The sequence below is a fragment of the Pocillopora damicornis genome, chromosome 2, assembly GCF_964200805.1.
Source record: "Pocillopora damicornis chromosome 2, jaPocDami1.2, whole genome shotgun sequence".
Lineage (NCBI taxonomy): Eukaryota > Metazoa > Cnidaria > Anthozoa > Scleractinia > Pocilloporidae > Pocillopora > Pocillopora damicornis.
Window position 1 is genome coordinate 5,896,859 of NC_142671.1, and position 22,770 is coordinate 5,919,628.

The window sequence follows — 22,770 nt, forward strand, 5'->3', positions numbered from 1 at the left end:
GAATTAAGCGTGGCTGCACAGCTTCGCCTCGCTTTCATGTTAGTAAATATGGCGGAACGAAAGGAGAAGTCTATACCATGGGTAGAATGATAATACTGAATGCTACATGGCAGCGGCGATTGATACAAATGCTGGTGTAGAGCGTGAAGAACAAGAGCAAGATGTTCTCCAGGGTGCTGAGCCTGGAGCTGGGTAAGAAATGTATATTTTTCCAATACACAGACCCCATTTTGAAAGGATTTGATTTGAAGATACGATTTGCTCGGTATGTACAAATTATGATTTATTAAAGAACATGGTCGATTTCTTTTGATTTAAACTGTAATGTTCTTCAGACAAAGTGTAAAGTCGCGTAGAATTGTCGTAAAATTAACGAATATTTTTCAAAGAGAGCGGTAAGGTTAGCTTGAAATCTATGGGTATTTCGTGTTTTAAAATTTGTATCGCTCACTGTTTTAGGAGAGAGGATGTGAAAGTAACTTTGGGTCTCGGGAATACATTTGGTATGCCCTTCTAAAATGTGGTGATCTCAATAGTAAAGAGCCCACTATGTTGTCGTGGATTGTATGTGTTTCCGATTTGACCATTTCTTTCTTTTGCAGCTCAGTAGGTCAAGAACCACTCTTCTATGTCCAACCTGACGAGGAACTTGATGTTTCTGTGGATGAAATCTGTACAGATCCTGAATCCAGAACATCTGCCCACTCTGATGCTAGCCTAGCTTCAGGGCTCATCTCCAGTTTAAGTAGTCACGGATCCCCTGAGGCAGCAAACAGCAGCTCCCCCAAAATTGATGTTGTTGATGAAGATGAAAACTTCAATGAGACCCTTTTTCCTGGGCAAGCAGATATGCCAGGCAAGGCTGATGGTTCAGTTGATGAGAAAATTGCTTCGTTAAGTGTTCAAGATGAACAAGAAGGTAAAAGAAAACCAGTGCCTTGAGCTTGTCCATCAAGGATCTTGCATTATGTTGGTGATGATGCAATTGTGTGCAAATTTCTCATCTCAAGTAATGTCCAATCACATATTATTCCATGAGAAATTTCCTAGCATTAAATTCATTATAAACTGGAACAAATCCACAAACTAAAATGATAAAATAAATTTAATTTCCACAACAACATCATGCAGAGCATGTGAAAATTTCTCACAATTATTGTTGTTCTCATAATAATGAGTTCTATTCTTAAATGGTCTTCAAAAATCTCATCATTTTTCACTTCACAGTCTTGTTTTTTTCCTGAAGTCATTTGTCATTTTGTTTTTGGCAGAGGCTCGAAAAACAAGAGCTGCAAGTGTACTAGAAATCGGAAGAGAAGCATCAGTGGAAGGTTGGTTTTGTGCTTATGGATTCTTTGTTCTATTTGTTCTATTAATAAATTTGCCCAGAAAAATTAAACGCAATGAGCAGCTATACTGTTAAGATTGCATCATGTATGCAACTGTATGACTTGAGACAATAGTTGGTATGTATATATGATTGAAGTGTAAAACAACTTGTTTTTCTATGTTAAAGATGTGAACGACCCTCAATGGACATTGCACAAAAAGCATGTGTTTGCTTTCAGTGAGGCTGGAAAGCCAATTTACTCAAGGTGAAAGTTTTTTTTTATTACTGGTATTACAATCAATTTTTATATAAGCATTTCTTTTCAGAGATTTGTTCAACAAATTAAAGTGAAAGTTATGCATATTAAAAAGTTGCTGATTGATAAATAAGGCTTGGGAAAGTGCTCAAGAAAATGCTTCCACTTTACATGGCTTGAACAGGACACACTACAGCTATCTACTGCACTGTCCAGGTATCACCAGGCACTGTTCTATGTTGTATGCATACTAATCAAATGGGAGGAGATACAAACCCAAATCCCTACCACAACCAACCCCTCCTCAAGGTTCAACTCCCTGGCTGTGCTTGAACACTATTTATAAATGTAATTTCTATTTTCCATTCATTCAGATATTCAGAATCAATTAAAGCCATGTTTATGTTTTATAAAGTACAGCTGATTTCACTGCATGAACATTCAAAGGGATTCCTTGCAACTGCACATCTTCAAGCTGCTTGAAATACAGTAGAGCTGACCCATTTGAAACTCTGAATATGATCCATTAGCCAGCTCTGGCTTCAGTTTAACTTTTCCTCAACTTCAGTAGAGGATTTATTTTTTATGTACATTTAACATTTAACTTTTACTATCAGTCATAATGACCAATTTTGTTTGATTAAATGTAGATATGGAAGTGAGGACAAACTGGCAACCCTGATGGGTGTTATGCAAGCCTTAGTTTCTTTTGTCCAGGTTGGCAAAAATACAATAAGGTAAGAGGAGGAGGTCATGACCTTACAATTGTTCTTACCAGATGTAACACACCAGGAGCAGCCTGTTTTTCCTCATTGTAGCCTACATCCCATTTACATCAGCAAAATGTCTTTTTTTAAACTGTATTTAACTGAATGAAAATCAAAATCAAGGAAGTGAAGAACTGAGATGTTCAAAGTTGTCAGGTAGTCAGTATTTTCAATGCACCCAATTTGAAGTCAATAAACATAGGTTTACAGAACAGCTTTGAAACATGTCTTTGAAAACTTTGAAGTAAGTTGAGAAGGAAGTACTTCTTGTGATCCACTATGGTCATAGTTGGACCTCATGCCAAGATATCACAGTAAAATGCACAGACTGTAAGCCTATAAAAGTTTAGGCAAACATTGCACAGGTCCCACTACCCCTATTTTCTTTGAAATATAGCTGCATGACATTGTGCACATACATCTGCACCATAGAAATACGCTTTGTTAATAAAAATTTATCTCATATTTGTTGATGAATTTAATCTTTATGTGTCTTTATTATTCCAGGTGTATTATGGCGGGTGACCATAAATTTGTATTCTTAGTTAGAGGACATGTTATTTTAGTGGCTGTGGCTTACACACCAGAGTCTGTTACTCAGGTATCACATTTATTTCATGAGAGAATTACTTCAGCAAATTTGTTATGATGTCTTTAAAACAAATGACCTAAAGTGGGTTTGATTTTATTGTTTGTATGTCATTGTTATCATTATCATTATCATTATTATTATTATTCCTTCTTTACTGTTATTGATAAACTGCATTGAACTTATACACTGTATGTTGTAGTTTAGAATGATTCTAATTGAAGTGGTCTCAAACTACAGTAGAACCCTAGCTAGCCCAAACTCAGTTAACTCTGACCCCCTGGTAACTGAAACAAGATCCAATTTTCCTTGGGCCCCATTTTTTCAGTAATTTACTATCAACTAACTCAAACCCTGGCTAACTCAAACCATTTTTTGTTTCCTTCAGGAGGTTGGGTAATTCTACCATAGTTTAAAATCATTTGGACCTTAAATTCATTTTATGCTATAGCACATACCTGAGTCCTTTTTGACTGAACCCTTCTGAAGAGAAGCACTGTGGCAAAAAGTATGATCTTTTGTAGCTATTTCATTGTCAGGATAGACTGTTATTTTCTCAACATATTCACCCCAAAATTCAACCTGAAATAGCTTTAGTGTTTCCTTTACTTCAGACCCACTGACTGAAGATAAATATAAATAACTTTTGATGTCAGTTTTCTTTTTCCTAGTTGGTGCTGCAGCTCTCCTATGTTTATAATCAAATCCTTAGTGTTTTAACGTATACTCAATTGGCAAGAATTATGGAACAGAGGAGAAATTATGATCTTAGAAGACTATTGGCTGGTAAGATATGACAGATGCACATGTTCACATACAAACATGTCATTATGAACTGAAGATCAAAGGTTCTTTTCACAAGGTGTAATTTTTTAATGAAACTTGCTTGTTAGAAACTGCTTGAAAATTCACCTGTATTTTAATGGTTAACTGAAGTCAGTATCTTAATTGCTTGCTGTTTCCAGATTTAGTTCTGAGATGACTATGTCCAAGAAATTTGCACTTTCTTATCAAAGTTTCCATAAACTTAATCACAAAACTGTGTGAAAAGTCATAAATTGTTAAACATCATCAAAGTGCTAATGTGCAAGTCTTGATTACCAAGCCTTAATCAGTAGAAAACAGACAGCTGATTAATTCCAAAACTCATTTTCATTTATCTACTATATTATATCTACAGGGACAGAAAAATTTATAGATAATTTATTAAATTTAATGGATCATGAACCAAGCTTTCTGCTAGGCTCTGTGAGTATGATGTTATTTACTGTTATAAGATTCAACTTATCATGAATATAGAAGCAATCCTCGTAGTTATGATCACTACTAAAGTAGAAGTGAAAATAAGGCCTGAAAAAAATTGAGGCCCATAAAAAGGATTTAAACGTATGACCTCTGAGATACCAGTGCAGTGCTGTGGTATTGCAGATACCAGCTCCTAGTTGTCTTGTTAGCTCAGTTGGTTGAGGGCTGCTCCAGTATCGCAGGGTCATGGGTTAAAATCCTGTACAAGCCTGAATTTTTTTCAGGCATTATTTTCACTGCTACTTAAGTAGTGTTAGTAACTGCAAGGATCACTTCCATATTTGTTTCTTCAACTGCAGTTTACATATATGATTTTTAGAAGTAAGGTACACATCTTTAAGGCTGTTGTGGGATAAGGTGATATTAGCTCAAGAGGAAACTCATTTTTTCAATCTGAGTTTTATGCCTTAACAGAGATATGTTGTAATCTGCTGAGGATTTTTTGCGAAGTTTGGAATTTTTTATTAAGCATGGAATCTGAAAGCTTTCCAGACCTGGAGAAAGAATTGAAAAAGGGATGAAGTCTGGGAAAAATTCAAGTAGTTGAGAATTTTTTTTTTTTTTTTTAGTTTACCAAAAAATTGCTAATTACCAGGTGAAATGCTGGCCTGCAATTTTTATTTCATGCACAGCATTGTCTATGAAAATTCATTTTCAGTAGAGTTAAGAGAGTTTCCATAGTCCTTGGCTGTGTTTTTTCCAGTTGTATTGAGTGTTTTCAAATATACTGCGTCCTTGTTATCATTTCGTGCATTGAAGAAGAAAATTATTGTTCTGAAAGTTAAGTTTGGAAAAAGTGAAAGACTTCTGCGTACTAAAACCTGTGTAAAACCTGTACAATTGAGTTCCTTGCATTTAACTTTAATTGCTGGGGCTTGTAGGTGAGATGTTTACCTCTTCCAAGTTCTGTCAGGGAAACCATTGGTCAGAGCATGCTTCAAGCAAGAGTCAAGGTACTAACAACAACGATAGTCACTGAGTAGAGCAATTTTTAAACGATTCGACCGGCGAAAGTTACCCGGCATTGCTTTGGTTTTACTTTATTATTTCCAGGAGTTAGTTTAGAAATGTCGCGCCGCCCACTCAAGAAATCAGATGATGAACTAGAATAGTTTTCAATTGATTGCCGAAAGTAATTTATGCTTTCTTTGGTGTTGCTGTACTTCGCTTTTAGATTGGTCCAAAAATACTAGCGCCACCTTCTCAGCCAATCAGATTTAAAACTAATATCAATCACGATTTGGTCCCTCGCGTTGTCCCATGATTTTTTCCTAAAGTTTGGTTTTTCTAAACTTAAGTGAAAACTGCTCTAAAACCCATTACAACTTGGTCACTCACGTTTTCCTGCGCTTCAGGCCGTTCAGTGCTTTCAATAAGATTTGAAGTAAGTGGCTACTTCGGTAAAGCACCCGCTGAAGAACAAAATGGAAAGCAATTTCCCTCTCGTTAGCCTATTACTTCCAATCAGAATAAAGTGGCATCAAGTTGGAGTTTTTGGTGTCAAACTTCGGTAACTAGCCATTAAATTTTAGGGTTTTTTTTAAACAATTGTTTGAGTGATCGTTTATTTCTGATCAAAATCTTCAATCTGCTAACATGCAAACCTGCTCCCTGAGTTTCATACAAAAGTCCTCTGAAAGGAAATACGGTTACCTGAATTTGAGTCCGTATGTTCTTGGAACTCACAACTTTTTCCTCTGGAAATGTCGTGTATGATAAGAGGCCGTTCAATATTTTTCATTTGATGTTTCTGTTGCCTAGTCATATTTTTCCTCTCTTGGTGACTGCAACGGATTAATTTGCATTAGGTGTCAGACTACTCAACTGAGAAGCCTTCCGTGGCACGCATTCGTAGCTTGGGGTATCGTTTAGATTCCTCTAAAGAGAAATCATCAGCCGTAAGCGTATACAGTTCATAAGAGATGTTGAGTGGGGAGTAGGGTAGGGAGAATTGTCTGGGGAGGGTTGGGGTATCATGGGTGCTTTTACGATCGTTTTCTGGCGCCCGTGTATGCCCCAGGTAGAAGAGAATCTTTGCAAGAGTTCAGTCCCTGACCCAAGTTTAAAGAATATAATACTATGACCCATACTGTTCGGTCATAAAGCAATGGTTCTGAGTCCAGGGCTCATCATTATGCAGCGTCTGCTCAGCATTACATGTTACCAGTGGAAGCCATAATGTCTTGCTGTCTCTGCTTTCTACTCAGGACCTCGTATTTGCCATTTTGGTCGCTAACAATCAGTTAATTACCTTGATCAGACCCAAGAAGTACAGTTTGCATCCTTCAGGTGAGTTTTTTGTCTTTCCTATTTAGCATCTCTTATTCAATGAGCGCTCATGGAAGATAAAAACGGCCAAAACTAGAGGAACTAGCGAGATATTTACAAGGATATTCGTCGATGATAACAGTCTGTGGTTCATAATTCACCCCACTGTGGTCGTCATTGGCGTTTTAGGGTCTTCTTTCTTTCGCGCTGTGTTCTCGTACAATCTGTGTTATCCAGCACCAAAATTGGAAAACTTTCCTTTCCGGCTTTTGAGCTAGATTATTTGCAGTCCTACTTTCCCAGCTTGTTGTCCTGAGCAAGGGAAAAGAAATCAGCGATTAGAAATCAGCTGATAAGCTTTTTGGTCGCGCAATGGAAGCTAGGAGAGAGGTAATGCTTCGTAGTTTATGCTCCCTCAGTTTCTGAAGATACTTTTTATTTGTCCTCTCCAGATCTTCATCTCATCTTCAACCTCGTCAGTGCATCCACGTCTTTTCAAACTGCGGAGTCCTGGACACCGATTTGTTTGCCACGATTTGATAACAGGTAAAACTCACACGTAATAAAATATATCAGAGAGGTCGTGAGCATGGATTTGACAAGAAGAGGGATTCAATCCCTTCGGTCTTCCGTTATTCAGTTGAATGCCTCAGTCAGTGATTTCAAAGGCTGGTCTTTTGCTCAGTCATATTCGCTCTTTGATTGGTGTAAAAAAACTTGCAGAAACCTCTTGACCGACCAGATGGAGAAGTAAAACTAATCGTGGCTTGATTACTCGCGCTTTCCCATGCTGCGCTTCGGACCGTCTCCATGTTTTCAACTACTCTTTGTGACTCAAATCTTTTTTTCTGATTGACTCTTGTTAGTGTTGTGATTTTTTTTTTTTAACGACCCTCCACCGGAAAGCACTCTCTAACGACTTGAGAATATTTTTTAACGGGTGTCGAAGTTAGGAAAAAAAAGATTCAAATTCGGCCATAGTGAGCAAGGCACCAAGGTGGAAGATACTAAAATGTCAGAACCAAATGGATGTTTCATGTTTCGTTGTTTATTATGTTTTCGTTGTTGTTGTTTTCAGTGGCTATCTTTACGCGCACATCTCCTATCTGGATGACAACTGCCCTGCCTGTTTATTGTTACTTTCCACTGATCGTGACGCCTTTTTTGAGTTAGCGGAAACCAGACTTAAAACTGTTGAGGTGAGCTGCATTTCTTTAATGAATTGGATGTTTACCTCGTCCAGTCAGTTCTTAGTCAGTTCTTGTTGCAAATAAGAGAAAGACTCAGATTCGTGCGGAATGCCGCCATATTTTGGGTGGTTTCGGTGAACAGGGATGTTATCGTATCCTGTGGGGTTTAACTGTCATTACTAACATTAGTATTGATACTTTCCACACTGAGAATCTGTTTGACAATCAGGAGCTTCTTGAATTGGCGATCATTTCTTTTATTTTCATTACCTTTACATCTGTCTCAAGAGTGATACTAACAGGAGAAAGTAGAAGCCACTCTCATTGGTTTAAGGTTTAACCTTGTTTAAAATTTCTAGCGCTTGAAGAGGTACAGATGTTTAGAGGCTATTAATGAAGCAGTGGCGAAAAAGAGTTATAGCACAGGTTTGATTAATTTTCTTTCTTTTTCTTTTTCAGCTCGTTTTTATGTTGTAGGTTCTATGCTGTTACTTTCGTCTAACTCTGTGCTCATATCCCTTCTGTTACAGATCAGGTTGGCATCCCAGAGCTGTATCATTTTATTTACAAGTCTAAAAGTACGGCACAGTATACTTCACCTGAGCTGGAAGCTCCTTATGTTGAACCAGAAGAACAGGAAAGGTATTTTGGTTCTTAAGTTTTAACGAAACTAAATGGTTCAGTAGGCTAAGAGCTGTATGAGGAAGGGGTGAAGGTAGGATGGAGGAGGAAGGAAGGTAGGATGGAGGAGGAAGGAAAGTAGAATGGAGGAGTAAGGAAGGTAGGATGAAGAAGAGAAGAGTTTCCTCTCAGGCTTGTGAAAGCTTTTCGCTCCCCTAGCCTCGCGCTGTCGCTTGGTTCCCGTTCAGGTCACACTTCTCCAGCTTGGCTAAAAGGGGACTGAAAAGAGTTCCGTACAAGATAGTAGGGGAACGAAAGGAAGGCGGTGAGAAGGGGAAAAAAAAGGATTGAATGGGAGAGAAAAAAGAGGATGAGAGTGAGGGAGGCAGGAGACGCAGGGAGAAATAAGGGAAAATAGAAATGAAAAAGGGTTAGGGGTTGTGAAATTTAATCAAAATGGAAGAGGCGAAGGGAGAATTAGTGGGAGAGTAGAGCTGTTGATAAGACCCGTAGTCGACCAAAACCAGCGGCTAGACTGCTATCTTTCGACGGCTACTTTCAACTTAATTTTCCACATAATGCTGATGAACAATCATACAACTATTGAAATACCATCCAAGAAATTTGCGCAGTATCTACTTCCCAGTTTGGATTAGAACCGAATGCATGACTCACAAGTCAGAGGTTTAGACATGTAAATTGACTTCACGCTAAGAATTTGCTTGGAGGTTCGTGCGAACTTCTGGGAACGCCTGGTACATTTCAACTAAGAAGTACCCAGTTTTGCGGGTCCAACGAAATAACATGGCATCCACGATAACTTGACCGCCTACATATCTCATTTGCCTTCTACTTACATACTAATCAATAATGATTTTTTTTCAATGAATATCTGTATTCGTTTCCAGGCTCTTTGGTTTATATCTTTACCTGCATCATCGGATTCACTCGCCAGCCAGGCCTCTGAAAATTTTATGTCACGTGGGCGTACGAGAGATGCTGTTAGGATGGGTGTGTATAGATAGGAGTAACTGGAAGATTCTTGTCTGCTAAGTCATAGCATTAGTTCGAGGCTGGAAGAATATACCGGAAGGTTACCTTATAAACAAATTATTCTTTGAACTGAAGCAAACCTTCAGAAACGAAAAAAGTCTCCATGTCAATGTCCGCCTATGGGATAGATGCTTAGAAACATGTCAACGATACTTTGACAAAGCCACGATAAATTTTGAAATGAGATATGATTTTGCAATGAATCTCGATTTTCGCTGCTTGTTGATCTGGATTTTTGTTAGGTATTTTTATGTCACCGATACTGTGACGAGTCCACGATAAATTGTGAAATGAAACAAAATTTTGCAGTGAATCTTGATTTTCGCAGCTTGTTGATCTGGATTGTTGTTAGATATTTCCTATCATGTGATTCATTTTCTATCATGTTATTGTACGTTCGAGTAGACTGCTGAATGTAGACAAACTTTTGCGGTAGAAATAGCTCATATGCTGATATGATGTCCTTCCTTCCGCTGAGAAACAAACTACAATTTTACCTAGAAAATCATAACAACGCTATAATTTCCACAAAGCTTTGGCTGTGGATCAGTTGATAATGAAGGGCTTTTAAACAATTTGTTTTCTTCAGCGAGTGTACTTCTAAAAAAGTGCAAAAAAGTTTTAAACCACATCAAATGGCCTTAAGGGGAAACCTGTGATTATGAAATTTTCGTCAGACGTCATAATTCCCTCGACAATTCTAAATCTACAGCCAATTTTATTCCTTTACAATTCTTTGTTTAAAAACTAGAATGCCAGTTTTAGGACAATGGTGCTTCTTTATACAAACTTGTTACATTTCTCCAGTTAATTGCCAAAGAAAAACTTGATAGTGTAAATGCTGGTTTTGCTGAAAAGTAACAGTTACCACTTTTAACAGCTCTCGACCACTCAAGCTTGAAAGCTAAAAAAGTTAAATACCAAAGAAAGCCTTAACAGGGTAAATGTTGGTTTTGCTGTGAAGTAACAGCTACTACTTTTAAAAGCTCACAACCACTCAAGCCGGCAAGCTAAAAAATCGCACCTTCTCTTGATAGGTAACATCTGGGTTTGAGTTGTACGCTGCCTTCAGTCCACTGGTCACAAAACCAGACGCTATCATTGCCATAAACAAACTTCTGAGATGGATAAAGGTTTGTTGCTTGTGGTCTTTCTCTGTTTACCTCTTATTTCTTCTGTGTGTGAAGGCTCATTTACACGTGTACGTTCATCTTCGTTTTCTTTTCTTGGGAGATACAGGGTTGGAATGTCAAGCCGATCATTTGCGTTCTGGCGGCTAGGCAAGACGCTTATCTGCTATGGACTAAGCATCCCATCTGTCACAAGTAGCGATATTACCAGTTAATTCAGCCTACAAAAATCGTGATAAGCTCCGGAAATGTGGGATAGAATGTAACAATTTAGCTAAAAGGTTTATCCAAGTGTTGATTTTTTGATCAGGGTTAAGAGGGCTTCTAGCTAACACTGAAAAAGAACATTTACTTCAGTCAACCTACCAATTAGGAAATCTCGTGGTATTAAATGGCTAAAACTTAGGTGTCTGTCAGACTTTTGAAATAACTGGCCCACACTGGACCTCACTGTACCAATTATCTGTGAGCTTGATGACCAATCTTCTTTAGTAAAACCGCCACCTCTTTGACGGCTGAGCAAAGAGATGATACAGGTGTTTATTGTTCTTTCAACCAGCGTTAAAAGTATTGAAACGATAAAGTGTTGCTGAAGACGTTTCTCTTTTTTCCGATTTAGTAATCTTTTTCTTTTTTCTTTTACTCAGCGCGAGGAAGACAGGCTCTTTATTCTGAGCTCTCAAGTGTTCTAAAGGTCTCACCTCTGGAATAAGGCAGAATTTCTGGAATACTACTTTTATCGCTCTGACTCGTGGTGCCCGGACTCAAAGAATGCTGCCCTTCAAGCTCTTCTGGGAAAGACTGATGAGAGGCCGCAAAAAGATATTGCTTTGGGTCGAATGAAAGAAATACCCTTATTCTATCATGTTTCAGTAGCATGATATTTTCACCGCGCGCCGTGTAGATACCATTTTCGTCACGGTTACCGGGATTATCAACATTGTGACTTTATTTGTCACGCACAGTTGGATTAACGATTCTTTTTCTCTTTTCTTGAAGATAACTTTTTTTTTGTCGGAATGTGAAGAAGCATTTCAGCAAGCGGATCGTACGTGTGGGTGACCTCTGCATTTCGTGCATTCCCGTGTTCTGAAATTGTTTATACCTCATCAATAGTAATCAGAAGATTGCATGTCCGCTTGCGGATACGAATTTACCTTCTTGTGTCAATTATACCTCTCACGAGTGGGCGATGCGAGCGAGTGATAGATATAACCAGCACTCATGTTTTCAACATTGTTAATTTGAGATTATTTTTGAACAGAAATATCTTACCAAATGGGAAACATTAGGTGTAAATAGCTTAAACTCTGTTTTTACACTATTTCGACCGGCGTCGTAGATCCAGAGGATTTAACACTTACTAGTTGCGTTCAAAACCTTTCAACCTGTCATCAATAAAGATAACAAACTTTGCTGATTAGGTTCAAGCCGTTTCCACACTTTGAAACAGCATTTTCTGCCGCTGTAGTGTGGTGTGGACAATATCTTGACTGAATGGCTCTCAAAGATTTGTGACGGATGAAGAAAAAATTGTATAAGCAAAGGCGACTAAAAAGGAAGAAACCAGAGCTATTGAAAATTCTTGTACATCTGAAAAACGATTAAAATATGACAGAAGTAAAAAAAAAAGAAATCGTTTACTGTTCTAGATACCCTCTCTTCTCGATTTTCACTGAATGTCTGGTCTCTAAAGGATGGCTTGCTGTTACTCTTCTTTCTTGCGAGACCTCAAAAAAGCAACACTCTATTGAAAAAGACTTGTTTATTCTTTTTTACAACGTCGTAAAGAAACAGAGATAGGAAAAGTGACAACAGTCTGTTAACGGAGCGCTCCAGCGTTTTTCGCGGATGAGGCAGGAAACTTTTCTGCGGATGGCTCATTGTTCTTCAGGGTAGAGCCTCACATAGGTCACTTGATCATGTATGATTACAACGAGGAAAAAATGTGTTTCACCGTACCCGTAAAGTGAATTCTGAATGATGTACGCAATTTGTATTGCTAGTGAAAATAATTCTCCATTGAACAAGCCTAACTACATTTATAAATAGTAACAAAGATCCTAGTACAACCATATGGAAAGAAAGGGTTGACATTCGTCACGAGATCGTGTTAAATAAAGATCCTCCCCTCCCCCACATACAAAATTCGTCTTGCTTGTATCAGACCCCGTGTGCCTTTCTACAGGCAAAACTCTTCGTTGAGCCATAGGGGTATTATGAAGAAAACGTTGCTCCATGCCTGCCTATTCGGCTAAATTCGCTTGTGACGTTCGTAGGGTAAGAGAGTGTTCCAGCTAACTTACATGAAAAATGTTGACATGAACTAGAACGAATTTTATCCAAGGATCAGATGTTATCAACAGATGATAAGAAGGTTATTTTTTTTTAGATATGGAATTTACAATAGTATAATGATGAATCTGAAAGTAACGCGTTGAACTTTTCCTCCCCGGAAGAGAATATAAACTGCAGTTTATATTCCCTTGCTGACACGGCAACCGGTCAAGTCGCCCGAGAGTCATCTCGCCCGAAGTTGTGTCCTCCGAAGCCTGAGTCATGTTGACTTTGACTACACAGAAATCGATCGCATGCTCGGAATTGAAATATGTTTGAGTAACGATTCTAAAAGCGTTGTTCGTTTCCAACAACTAAGGGAAGCGTTCTCCGTTTCTGACAAAAAATGAAGCGTTGTTCGTTTGGTATGTACTCGTTTCTTACTCACGGACATTTCGTAAGCTTGGGAAACTCTTTCTTGTGTCTTAAAATGCCATGAAGACTTTGACTACACAGAAATTGATTGTATGGACAGAATTGAAATATGTTTGAGTAACGACTCTAAAAGCGTTGTTCGTTTCTAACAACAGAGGGCAGCGTTGTTCGTTTCTATAACAACAAATGCATGGATGCAGCGTAACATACAAGTAAAGTTCTGTTGTCTATTTGTGACTTTCTTAACAATAACGGATGTAAACACCTGGTAAACGAATGTCGATTGTCGCGTTCGACAAGTCGGTAAAAGGTAAAGCGAGTGACATACAAATAAAATTAATTTGTTGCCTTGCGTAAGGTAAGTGTGATGTTTTAAAGATAACAGTCTATTGTTTATGCTTGTGACTTTTTTCACTGTAGTAGTCTGATAGCATCATTTCCCTTAGGATCAGAATAGGCAAATATTATGTAGTTGTGCTCTGTTTCCTCTAGCGGTCGCATGTATATTTTGATCCGATCAAAGTATATATGAAGAGGGTAAAGCTAGTTACAATACGAATACGAACTGATCAAAATGAGCATTCATCCTCAGTTGCATTGAGTGTGATGATGAAGTTAGACCACGTCAACAAGCCCTACAGTGCGACGTTTACGGTCGATCATATGGCCTTTCTGACCATATGATCGATTTCTGAATAGTCAAAGTCTTCATGTATGTGTTTACGAACGTTCAATCGAAGTTTTCCTCTCTCTCTTTTTTTTTTTTTTGGTTGTTTTTACTTAGAATGCGCGGAAATCTGCTGATAAATCGAAAAATGTCCATTTCTCGTCTTCTTTGGGACGACCGATGGAAACTTAACGGAGAAATACAGTGTCACGCCATCGTGACAACGTACATGTTTATTACAAATGACTGGTGTAAGGATAGTTTCGTGTAGCTCAGCCGACTTCAACATGTTGTAAATGACATACAAGTATAGAAGTATATCTTCAGGAAATTCGGATCGCTCAAACTCCCAAGAAAGAAGGTGCAGCACTCGGAATCTGGATGATATGCACACGATTTGAGGTATATGTTTGTAGTTACGTCGAGTAGTCCTCCGGCATGAAGGTTGATCAATTTTTATTAAAAGATGACAACCAGAGGCGAGATTTCTCTTCGGGATACTGCTCATAAGATAACATTCTTTCAAAGCCTTGCATGTTTCATTTGTCTGAAACATTTGTTGTTGAGAACATTAGATGTAAAGATCGCCAAATTATGCAATATCTGATTTTTGAGCTTCGTTCGCGTATTGCCCCTACAAAAAGTAGAGGCAGGCGCGCAGAGATTTTTACATATTTAAAAACTAAAATATTATAACCAGCAAGGTGGATATTTTTAGTTCAAGAATCGTTGTACTTTTGGAGAAATTCAGATAAACGTTTTCCCTGTTTTACCCGACAACAAAAATGACCGAAACTGTACCGAGATAAATAATCTGTTGGTGTGTTCACATTCACTCCCAGGGGAAATTAAATGTATCAAAGTAAAGACGAATGATGTCACTATGTATGGTAGAAGTGCCAATATGTAATGTTGTATTTAGCTTGAGATAGAGAAATAAACATTTCACTCTTTTTTTGCGACGTTTTTGTATGAAAATGAGGCCCCAGGCCTCGAACAAGCAGTCGTTGTTACCATGGCAACAAGAGTGCTGCAAACTTTAAAAAGCGCATTTTTGTGCACCCTCCCTGAGTGCCTAACTGTATGCAAAATTTGAAGGGGGGTTGAAAATTTTTATTTCCTAAGATGTTTGATTCTTATACAGAGACTTGTTCTTAATGATAAAAATTATGTTGTTGATCCCCTGTTTTTTAGGATCTTAACCCTTTAACTCCCAAGGTATCATATCAATTTGGAAAATTTGGTATTAGATCAACTAATAACCCCCTAATTGACATTTTACTGTATTCTCACCACTTCTATGCATGGTATTGTATTGATATTGAGAGGAGAAATTCTCTTTTGGTCACTCATGTGAGTTCGTTTGTTTCACTGCAAGGAGCGTGAAGGATGGGAGAGTCGGTGAAAGAGATTAAGCTGGTGAGCGGTGATAGACTAAGTATTCAAACCAACACGATTGTTGACTGGGCATGCGCGAGAGGACCAGTTCTTGTCGACCGTGCGCTAGTTTCCCGTGCGTTGAGAATTCGCTTCTTCTCCAGCTCGGAGAGATACACTGTTTAAAGGGCCATTGAGTGACATCTCACACCCTGTTTAAGACTCGATCTCCGGAAAACACAGCCTATTGGCTGAATACACAAGCTGCAGTGCTTTTCGATGTATCTGCAGCCATCGCACGCAATAGGCTTTCAACTCAAATAAATGTCAAATCGTACCGTCGAAATTTCGAGGGGAAATGTCGTGCCCATGGTGATTTTTTTCATTTTTTCCGCAAATTTGCAAGGCTCACGCTGCATGCAAACATTTGAGGTTGTATGCGATAGTTAAGAGCAAAATCATACGACACCCAAGTAGGCTTTAAAAACAAAGGAAACGTCAAAAAGAACTAAACATACTTCATCGAGAAGTAACAAAAACAACCTTTTTGTAACCTCTTCGCACTCAATTTCTCATCTAAAAAATGTATTTGATCACATGAAAAATCGATGTAAACTGTCCTAAAGTCGGTAGATCAAGTCGAACTTTTCAACACGCCGACGATGTCTGAGAAAACGAGGAGAAAACTTAGTCTAACCATAACAGAGTGAAATCTTTACTTTCTGCCCCTAAATCATTAAAATTCGTCTTGTGATGTAAATCACTGAGATTACAAGCGGGACGAGAAAGTTGCCCACAATCTTGACGTAGTTAGGAAGGGGGGTGGGGGTGGGGTAACTGAAACTTCATACTCCCTCCCTTAGGTCATATTGAAATGTTTTTGTAGAGACGTACCACTAAATAACTGACCAGGAGCGAAGGAACCTATTTAGAAATGAAGGGGGGTACACTGGTGGGTCAGGAACACATTTCAAATCCATTTGGTGCATTTTGGAGCACTGATTGGAAAAAAAAAATTTCACTACCAACCAACCTTAAGACTTGTTAATTTTTTTTGTTTTTTGTTTTTTTGTTTTTTGTGGTTATTTCTATTGTTAAAGCTTCAGGTCAGGCATTTCTGTTCATCCTTTTCGCCAAAAAAGTGCGTAAGGGCGCGCGCTATTCAAAGTGATCAGATATGACCCATGAAGGTTGCCAGAAATTTTTTTCATTTTGTAATTGACTTACCCCTCCCTTCCAACAAAATTTCAAACGACTTGCCTCATTTATGACATTCAAATGCTTCTTTTTTGTACTTACGAACTAAGCAAACAACTAAATAGGAGTGACTAAATATATCACTAGGTTTCAGCTTTCTCGCACATTCTGAGCTTCTATCGATGCTCTGCATGATAAACAATCGTGCAAATGGCAGTAACAACAAAAGATTGAAACAAACTCTTTGTAACCTCTCGTTTTACTATTGTGCGATTACTTTTAACAGCATATCTAAAATGCATCGTGATGCTTAAACAATAAGCACAATTTATGGCATTCAAACGTAAAAGAAAAATCTGTTGGAATACTGCTAAAAACAAAATTTTATCCTGGCCATAAAAGTAAAAATTTGTCAATTTTAGTCCCGGAAAACAATGTTTCTGATACAGAGAAAAAACTTTGATAAGCAATGACCAAGTAAAAATCCACAAAAATGTTTATCACATTCTCCATTTGACATAAACTAAGATTATTCTCAAAGATCTATGGATATGTTTCTAATAGCTTTATATCCCTCATCAGGAAAAAACCGATCCAGAGAAAAATCTGTACAAAAAAAAATTTGGAAATCATCTTAAAGACGTCTCTACTTTAACGTTAATGTGACGCCCAAAATCTTGTCTATAGTTAACAGTTTCATCCATGTTTGACTAAAAAAATGTAACTTACTTGAAATATAAATTAAATGAGTATCAGTTTGAGTAAGATATCAAGGATCAAAACACTTGAAAGTCCTTTTCCTTTAGAGAGTTCAAAATCAGTCAAGCTCGTAAGAACAGTTCAGACAGGCGAAAAGTCAAGTTTTGAAACAATAGAGATCGTTAGGGACTCTCGTTAACTTTGGCCATCTTTTGATCCTCCCAGCTTTAAAGAGAAGACTCTTGACAAAGATTTCATCGGTAGCTTACTGGTTTCTGGTCCAAATATCACCGTTGACTTCTGCGGGCTTGGTCCTTGACCTGATACAGTTCCAATGCTCACTGCGTCAGCTGAAAAATAGGAGTTAAAATTCAAGAAAGATCGTTGAGTTGCCATAGGATGTTTCCCTTAGCTATGCAAAATAAAATCTATCTTTTTTTTTCGTTCATATCATGGTTCTCATCGTAAATGTGTCGCAGCGATTGCATTGCACCTCAGTTTACTCGAGTAACGAAAAATTCCTAATTCGATTGAAAGCAAAATAAAATAAAACAACTATGATTTTGATTTAAGTCACTTGGTATTGAATAAATGCTATAAACAGTAATTACATGGTTCGAAGTCTGAATTTCCTTGAAATCCAGGCTGACGTCATCACCAAGGAGTACGAATGGTGCCCAGTACTGCACCTCTTTGAACATTTCACTCTCTCTCATGCACTTCATGGCCTGCTGGAGAGCTTCACTTGCCTTCTTGCCTTTAGCAAGTGCATCGTAGAAGAAACTCATGAACTCCAGGGTTCCCTCGTCATCAATCGCCCATAAGGTTACCACAACAGATTTAGCACCGGCACCCAAAAATGCTCGCGCGATGCCGACCACACCCTCGGCCATAACCTTCCCACGGGCGGTGTGACAACAACTTAGTACAACCAGTCGAGCCCGCAGCCCAGTTTCTAGGACATCTTTCATAGTCATTAGATAGTCTTTTTCTTCTGGCTGAGAGTTTTTCCTTGTAGTGCTTGGTGCCAAGATGACTTCTCCAGTTTCCTTTTTACCGTGCGCTGCAATGTGAACTAACGCCACTGATGACATTCGTTTTAACACCTTTTCTTTTGTTGCCATTTCTCCAATGAGAGGGGAATGTTTTAGGATGCGTCCGATCATCTCCACTTCTTTCCTTGCTCCCGGAAGTTGCACCAAAAGTCCTCCCTGATAGATGATATGTTTGAAACATGGGTCGCCAACAAGCAATGCACCCCTTTTCATGTGGAATTCAGCTGGGCAATCATGAATTAGTTGCAACGTCGTCAGAGACGGAAGCACACGAATACTGAAAGAATCACTTAGACATGATGACCTCGAGTCCTCCAATGCTGCATAAGGTACAGGGCAAAATGGCCCCTCAGGAACAAAAGTTATCTCGTTGCCTTTGACCAGATCAGCAATAGGAGAAACGATGATGTCATGAAGCTTCTGTAGAGCCCTTGATTGTGAGCACCTCACATCAACTCGGATCACATCCTTGGCAACTTCCTCCTCTTTTGGCGAACCAGGTGGAGGATTTTCGCATGGAACAGCATCTCTTCTGCCAATCTCCTTAAGGGCAGTTTTGTTCTGTAGCCGGATGAAAAATTCCAATTCATTCTCATATTTATAATTGTTCACATGTACTTTTCTCATCTGGATATTATCTTCACAGAGAAAAACCCAGAAGTAAACGCATGGTCCATTGAGAGCAATAAAAACTGTATTTGATGGAACAGAATTCAGGGAAAGGCACGAACCGCTATTCCTTAAAGTATGATCAGGCCGATATCTTGTGTCCATAAGATCTCTTAGAGCTTGAGCACGTCCTTTTTCTGCGGCAAGAAGAGCGTTCACAACTTTACCTTGAATGAGAATTATACGCCACAAACCTTTGTATGCACTTTGGTGCTGATTACGATAAGAAATCTTCCACTGATCGTTGAGTTGAAGACTGGCCGTGATGTCATCATACACCTCTACACTCGAGTTAAAGTAGGTGAAGGCCCTCATGGGATCTCCTTGGCACTCGAAACTTATTCCGAGAGAACCGAGTGAGCATGCTTCTCCAGTCTTGTCCCTTACTTCTTTGGATATTTCTAGGTAACGTTGATACAACTCGATTGCCCTTTTAAACTTTTTTTGACCGCGAAGAATGGTGCCGAGATGGTAATAACTTAATCCCTCTCCGGTCTTGTCTCCCACCTCTTTAGCAATTTCTAGACACCGGTTCTGGTACTCGATTGCTGTTTGGGACTGTCGTACACTACAGTAAACGTCCCCGAGACTGCCATAACTTCTTCCCTCTCCCGCTTTGTCTCCCACTTCTTTAGCAATTTCTAGATGACGTTGATGGTACTCGATTGCTGTTTTGAACTGTCTTAGAGCATGATAAGCGTTGCCGAGACTGCCATAACTTCGTCCCTCTCCCACTTTGTCTCCCACTTCTTTAGCAATTTCTAGAAAATGTTGATGGTACTCGATTGCTGTTTGGAACTGTCCTAGACCATGATAAACGATGTCGAGATTGCCATAACTTCGTCCCTCTCCCGCTTTGTCTCCCACTTCTTTAGAAATTTCTAGATGACGTTGATGGTACTCGATTGCTATTTTGAACTGTCCTAGACCATCATAAGCAATTCCAAGATTGCCATAACTTTGTCCCTCTCCCGCTTTGTCTCCCACTTCATTAGCAATTTCCAGATGACGTTAATGGTACTCGATTGCTGTTTGGAACTGTCCTAGACGATGGTAAGCGTTGCCGAGACTGCCATAACTTCGTCCCTCTCCCACTTTGTCTCCCACTTCTTTAGCAATTTCTAGATGACGTTGATGGTACTCGATTGCTGTTTGGAACTGTCCTAGACCATGATAAGCGTTGCCGAGATTGCCATAACTTCGTCCTTCACCCGCTTTGTCTCCCACTTCTTTAGCAATTTCTAGATCACGTTGATGGTACTCGATTGCTGTTTTGAACTGTCCTAGGCCACAATAAGCGTTGCCAAGACCGCTATAACTTCGTCCTTCACCCGCTTTGTCTCCCACTTCTGTAGCAATTTCTAGATAATGTTGATGGTACTCGATTGCTGTTTGGAACTGTCCTAGACCATGATAAGCGTTGCCGAGATTGCAATAACTTCGTCCCTCTCCCGCTTTGTCTCCCACTTCTTTAGAAATTTCTAGATCACGTTGATGGTACTCGATTGCTGTTTGGAACTGTCCTAGACCATGATAAGCGTTGCCGAGACTGCCATAACTTCGTCCCTCTCCCACTTTGTCTCCCACTTCATTAGCAATTTCTAGATGACGTTGATGGTACTCGATTGCTGTTTGGAACTGTCCTAGACCATGATAAGCGTTGCCGAGACTGCCATAACTTCGTCCTTCACCCGCTTTGTCTCCCACTTCTTTAGCAATTTCTAGATGACGTTGATGGTACTCGATTGCTGTTTGGAACTGTCCTAGACCATGATAAGCGTTGCCGAGACTGCCATAACTTCGTCCCTCTCCCACTTTGTCTCCCACTTCTTTCGCAATTTCTAGATGACGTTGATGGTACTCGATTGCTGTTTGGAACTGTCCTAGACCATGATAAGCGTTGCCGAGATTGCCATAACTTTGTCCCTCTCCCGCTTTGTCTCCCACTTCTTTAGCAATTTCTAGATGACGTTGATGGTACTCGATTGCTGTTTTGAACTGTCCTAGACCACAATAAGCGTTGCCGAGACCGCTATAACTTCGTCCTTCACCCGCTTTGTCTCCCACTTCTTTAGCAATTTCTAGATGACGTTGATGGTACTCGATTGCTGTTTGGAACTGTCCTAGACCATGATAAGCGTTGCCGAGATTGCAATAACTTCGTCCCTCTCCCGCTTTGTCTCCCACCTCTTTAGCAATTTCTAGATCACGTTGATGGTACTCGATTGCTGTTTGGAACTGTCCTAGACCATGATAAGCGTTGCCGAGACCGCTATAACTTCGTCCTTCACCCGCTTTGTCTCCCACTTCTGTAGCAATTTTTAGATGACGTTGATGGTACTCGATTGCTGTTTGGAACTGTCCTAGACCATGATAAGCGTTGCCGAGATTGCAATAACTTCGTCCCTCTCCCGCTTTGTCTCCCACCTCTTTAGCAATTTCTAGATCACGTTGATGGTACTCGATTGCTGTTTGGAACTGTCCTAGATCATGATAAGCGTTGCCGAGATTGCCATAACTTCCTCCCTCTCCCACTTTGTCCCCCACTTCTTTAGCAATTTCTAGATCACGTTGATGGTACTCGATTGCTGTTTGGAACTGTCCTAGACCATGATAAGCGTTGCCGAGACTGCCATAACTTCGTCCCTCTCCCACTTTGTCTCCCACTTCTTTCGCAATTTCTAGATGACGTTGATGGTACTCGATTGCTGTTTGGAACTGTCCTAGACCATGATAAGCGTTGCCGAGATTGCCATAACTTTGTCCCTCTCCCGCTTTGTCTCCCACTTCTTTAGCAATTTCAAGATGACGTTGATGGTACTCGATTGCTGTTTTGAACTGTCCTAGACCACAATAAGCGTTGCCGAGACCGCTATAACTTCGTCCTTCACCCGCTTTGTCTCCCACTTCTTTAGCAATTTCTAGATGACGTTGATGGTACTCGATTGCTGTTTGGAACTGTCCTAGACCATGATAAGCGTTGCCGAGATTGCAATAACTTCGTCCCTCTCCCGCTTTGTCTCCCACCTCTTTAGCAATTTCTAGATCACGTTGATGGTACTCGATTGCTGTTTGGAACTGTCCTAGACCATGATAAGCGTTGCCGAGACCACTATAACTTCGTCCTTCACCCGCTTTGTCTCCCACTTCTGTAGCAATTTTTAGATGACGTTGATGGTACTCGATTGCTGTTTGGAACTGTCCTAGACCATGATAAGCGTTGCCGAGATTGCAATAACTTCGTCCCTCTCCCGCTTTGTCTCCCACCTCTTTAGCAATTTCTAGATCACGTTGATGGTACTCGATTGCTGTTTGGAACTGTCCTAGATCATGATAAGCGTTGCCGAGATTGCCATAACTTCCTCCCTCTCCCACTTTGTCTCCCACTTCTTTAGCAATTTCTAGATGACGTTGATGGTACTCGATTGCTGTTTGGAACTGTCCTAGACCATGATAAGCGTTGCCGAGACTGCCATAACTTCCTCCCTCTCCCGCTTTGTCTCCCACTTCTTTAGCAATTTCTAGATGACGTTGATGGTACTCGATTGCTGTTTGGAACTGTCCTAGACCATGATAAGCGTTGCCGAGACTGCCATAACTTCGTCCCTCTCCCGCTTTGTCTCCCACTTCTCTAGCAATTTCTAGATCACGTTGATGGTATTTGATTGCTTTTTTGAACTCTCCTAGACCATGATAAATGGTGCCGAGATTGCAATAACTGATCATCATCACGTTTAGTCCATTATTAGATCTGTTCGGTAGCTGAAGCAGACCTTTACCATTCTTGTCAATCTTAAAATTTGTCAAGGATACAGAAGTCATGATTTTAACAATAATTAGAATATTAGGTAGGACCTTACGCATTGGACGTGGCTGTCTTGTAAA

The 22,770-nt window shown here is 39.6% G+C and overlaps 2 protein-coding genes across 2 annotated transcripts; one reads left to right on the forward strand and one right to left on the reverse strand.

Annotated features, from left to right (window-relative positions):
* The first annotated feature begins 27 nt into the window (after positions 1 to 27).
* LOC113665610 (vacuolar fusion protein MON1 homolog A) lies at positions 28 to 12,145 on the forward strand. Its single transcript, XM_027181330.2, has 17 exons — positions 28 to 192; positions 603 to 919; positions 1,272 to 1,331; positions 1,517 to 1,595; positions 2,237 to 2,323; positions 2,861 to 2,954; positions 3,614 to 3,728; positions 4,123 to 4,190; positions 5,129 to 5,200; positions 6,455 to 6,536; positions 6,968 to 7,061; positions 7,594 to 7,714; positions 8,065 to 8,131; positions 8,236 to 8,347; positions 9,235 to 9,337; positions 10,417 to 10,512; positions 11,157 to 12,145. Exons 1-17 carry the CDS (start codon positions 107 to 109, stop codon positions 11,199 to 11,201), a joined length of 1,698 nt encoding a protein of 565 aa, XP_027037131.2. The 5' UTR covers positions 28 to 106; the 3' UTR covers positions 11,202 to 12,145.
* Positions 12,146 to 17,152: 5,007 nt separating this feature from the next.
* LOC149049660 (uncharacterized) lies at positions 17,153 to 22,707 on the reverse strand. The gene is made up of 4 exons (XM_089198647.1): positions 21,433 to 22,707; positions 20,119 to 21,312; positions 17,773 to 19,443; positions 17,153 to 17,511 (listed from the first exon to the last, which is right to left on the reverse strand). The coding sequence occupies exons 1-4, from the start codon at positions 22,705 to 22,707 to the stop codon at positions 17,500 to 17,502; spliced, it is 4,152 nt and encodes a 1,383-aa protein (XP_089054773.1). The 3' UTR covers positions 17,153 to 17,499.
* Positions 22,708 to 22,770: the final 63 nt, after the last annotated feature.

What these genes read in the sequence shown, in the direction of transcription:
- LOC113665610 (XM_027181330.2), top strand. Translation starts at nt 107, where the DNA reads ATGGCAGCGGCGATTGATACAAATGCTGGTGTAGAGCGTGAAGAACAA. An exon ending in GGAAAGCCAATTTACTCAAG is followed by an intron (nt 1,596 to 2,236) that starts GTGAAAGTTTTT and finishes GATTAAATGTAG; the next exon opens with ATATGGAAGTGAGGACAAAC. An exon ending in GAAAAAGAGTTATAGCACAG is followed by an intron (nt 8,132 to 8,235) that starts GTTTGATTAATT and finishes CTTCTGTTACAG; the next exon opens with ATCAGGTTGGCATCCCAGAG.
- LOC149049660 (XM_089198647.1), bottom strand. Translation starts at nt 22,707, where the DNA reads ATGACTTCTGTATCCTTGACAAATTTTAAGATTGACAAGAATGGTAAA. An exon ending in ATCTAGAAATTGCTAAAGAA is followed by an intron (nt 21,313 to 21,432) that starts GTGGGGGACAAA and finishes ATTGCTAAAGAG; the next exon opens with GTGGGAGACAAAGCGGGAGA. An exon ending in AACGTGATCTAGAAATTGCT is followed by an intron (nt 19,444 to 20,118) that starts AAAGAAGTGGGA and finishes AGTGTACGACAG; the next exon opens with TCCCAAACAGCAATCGAGTA.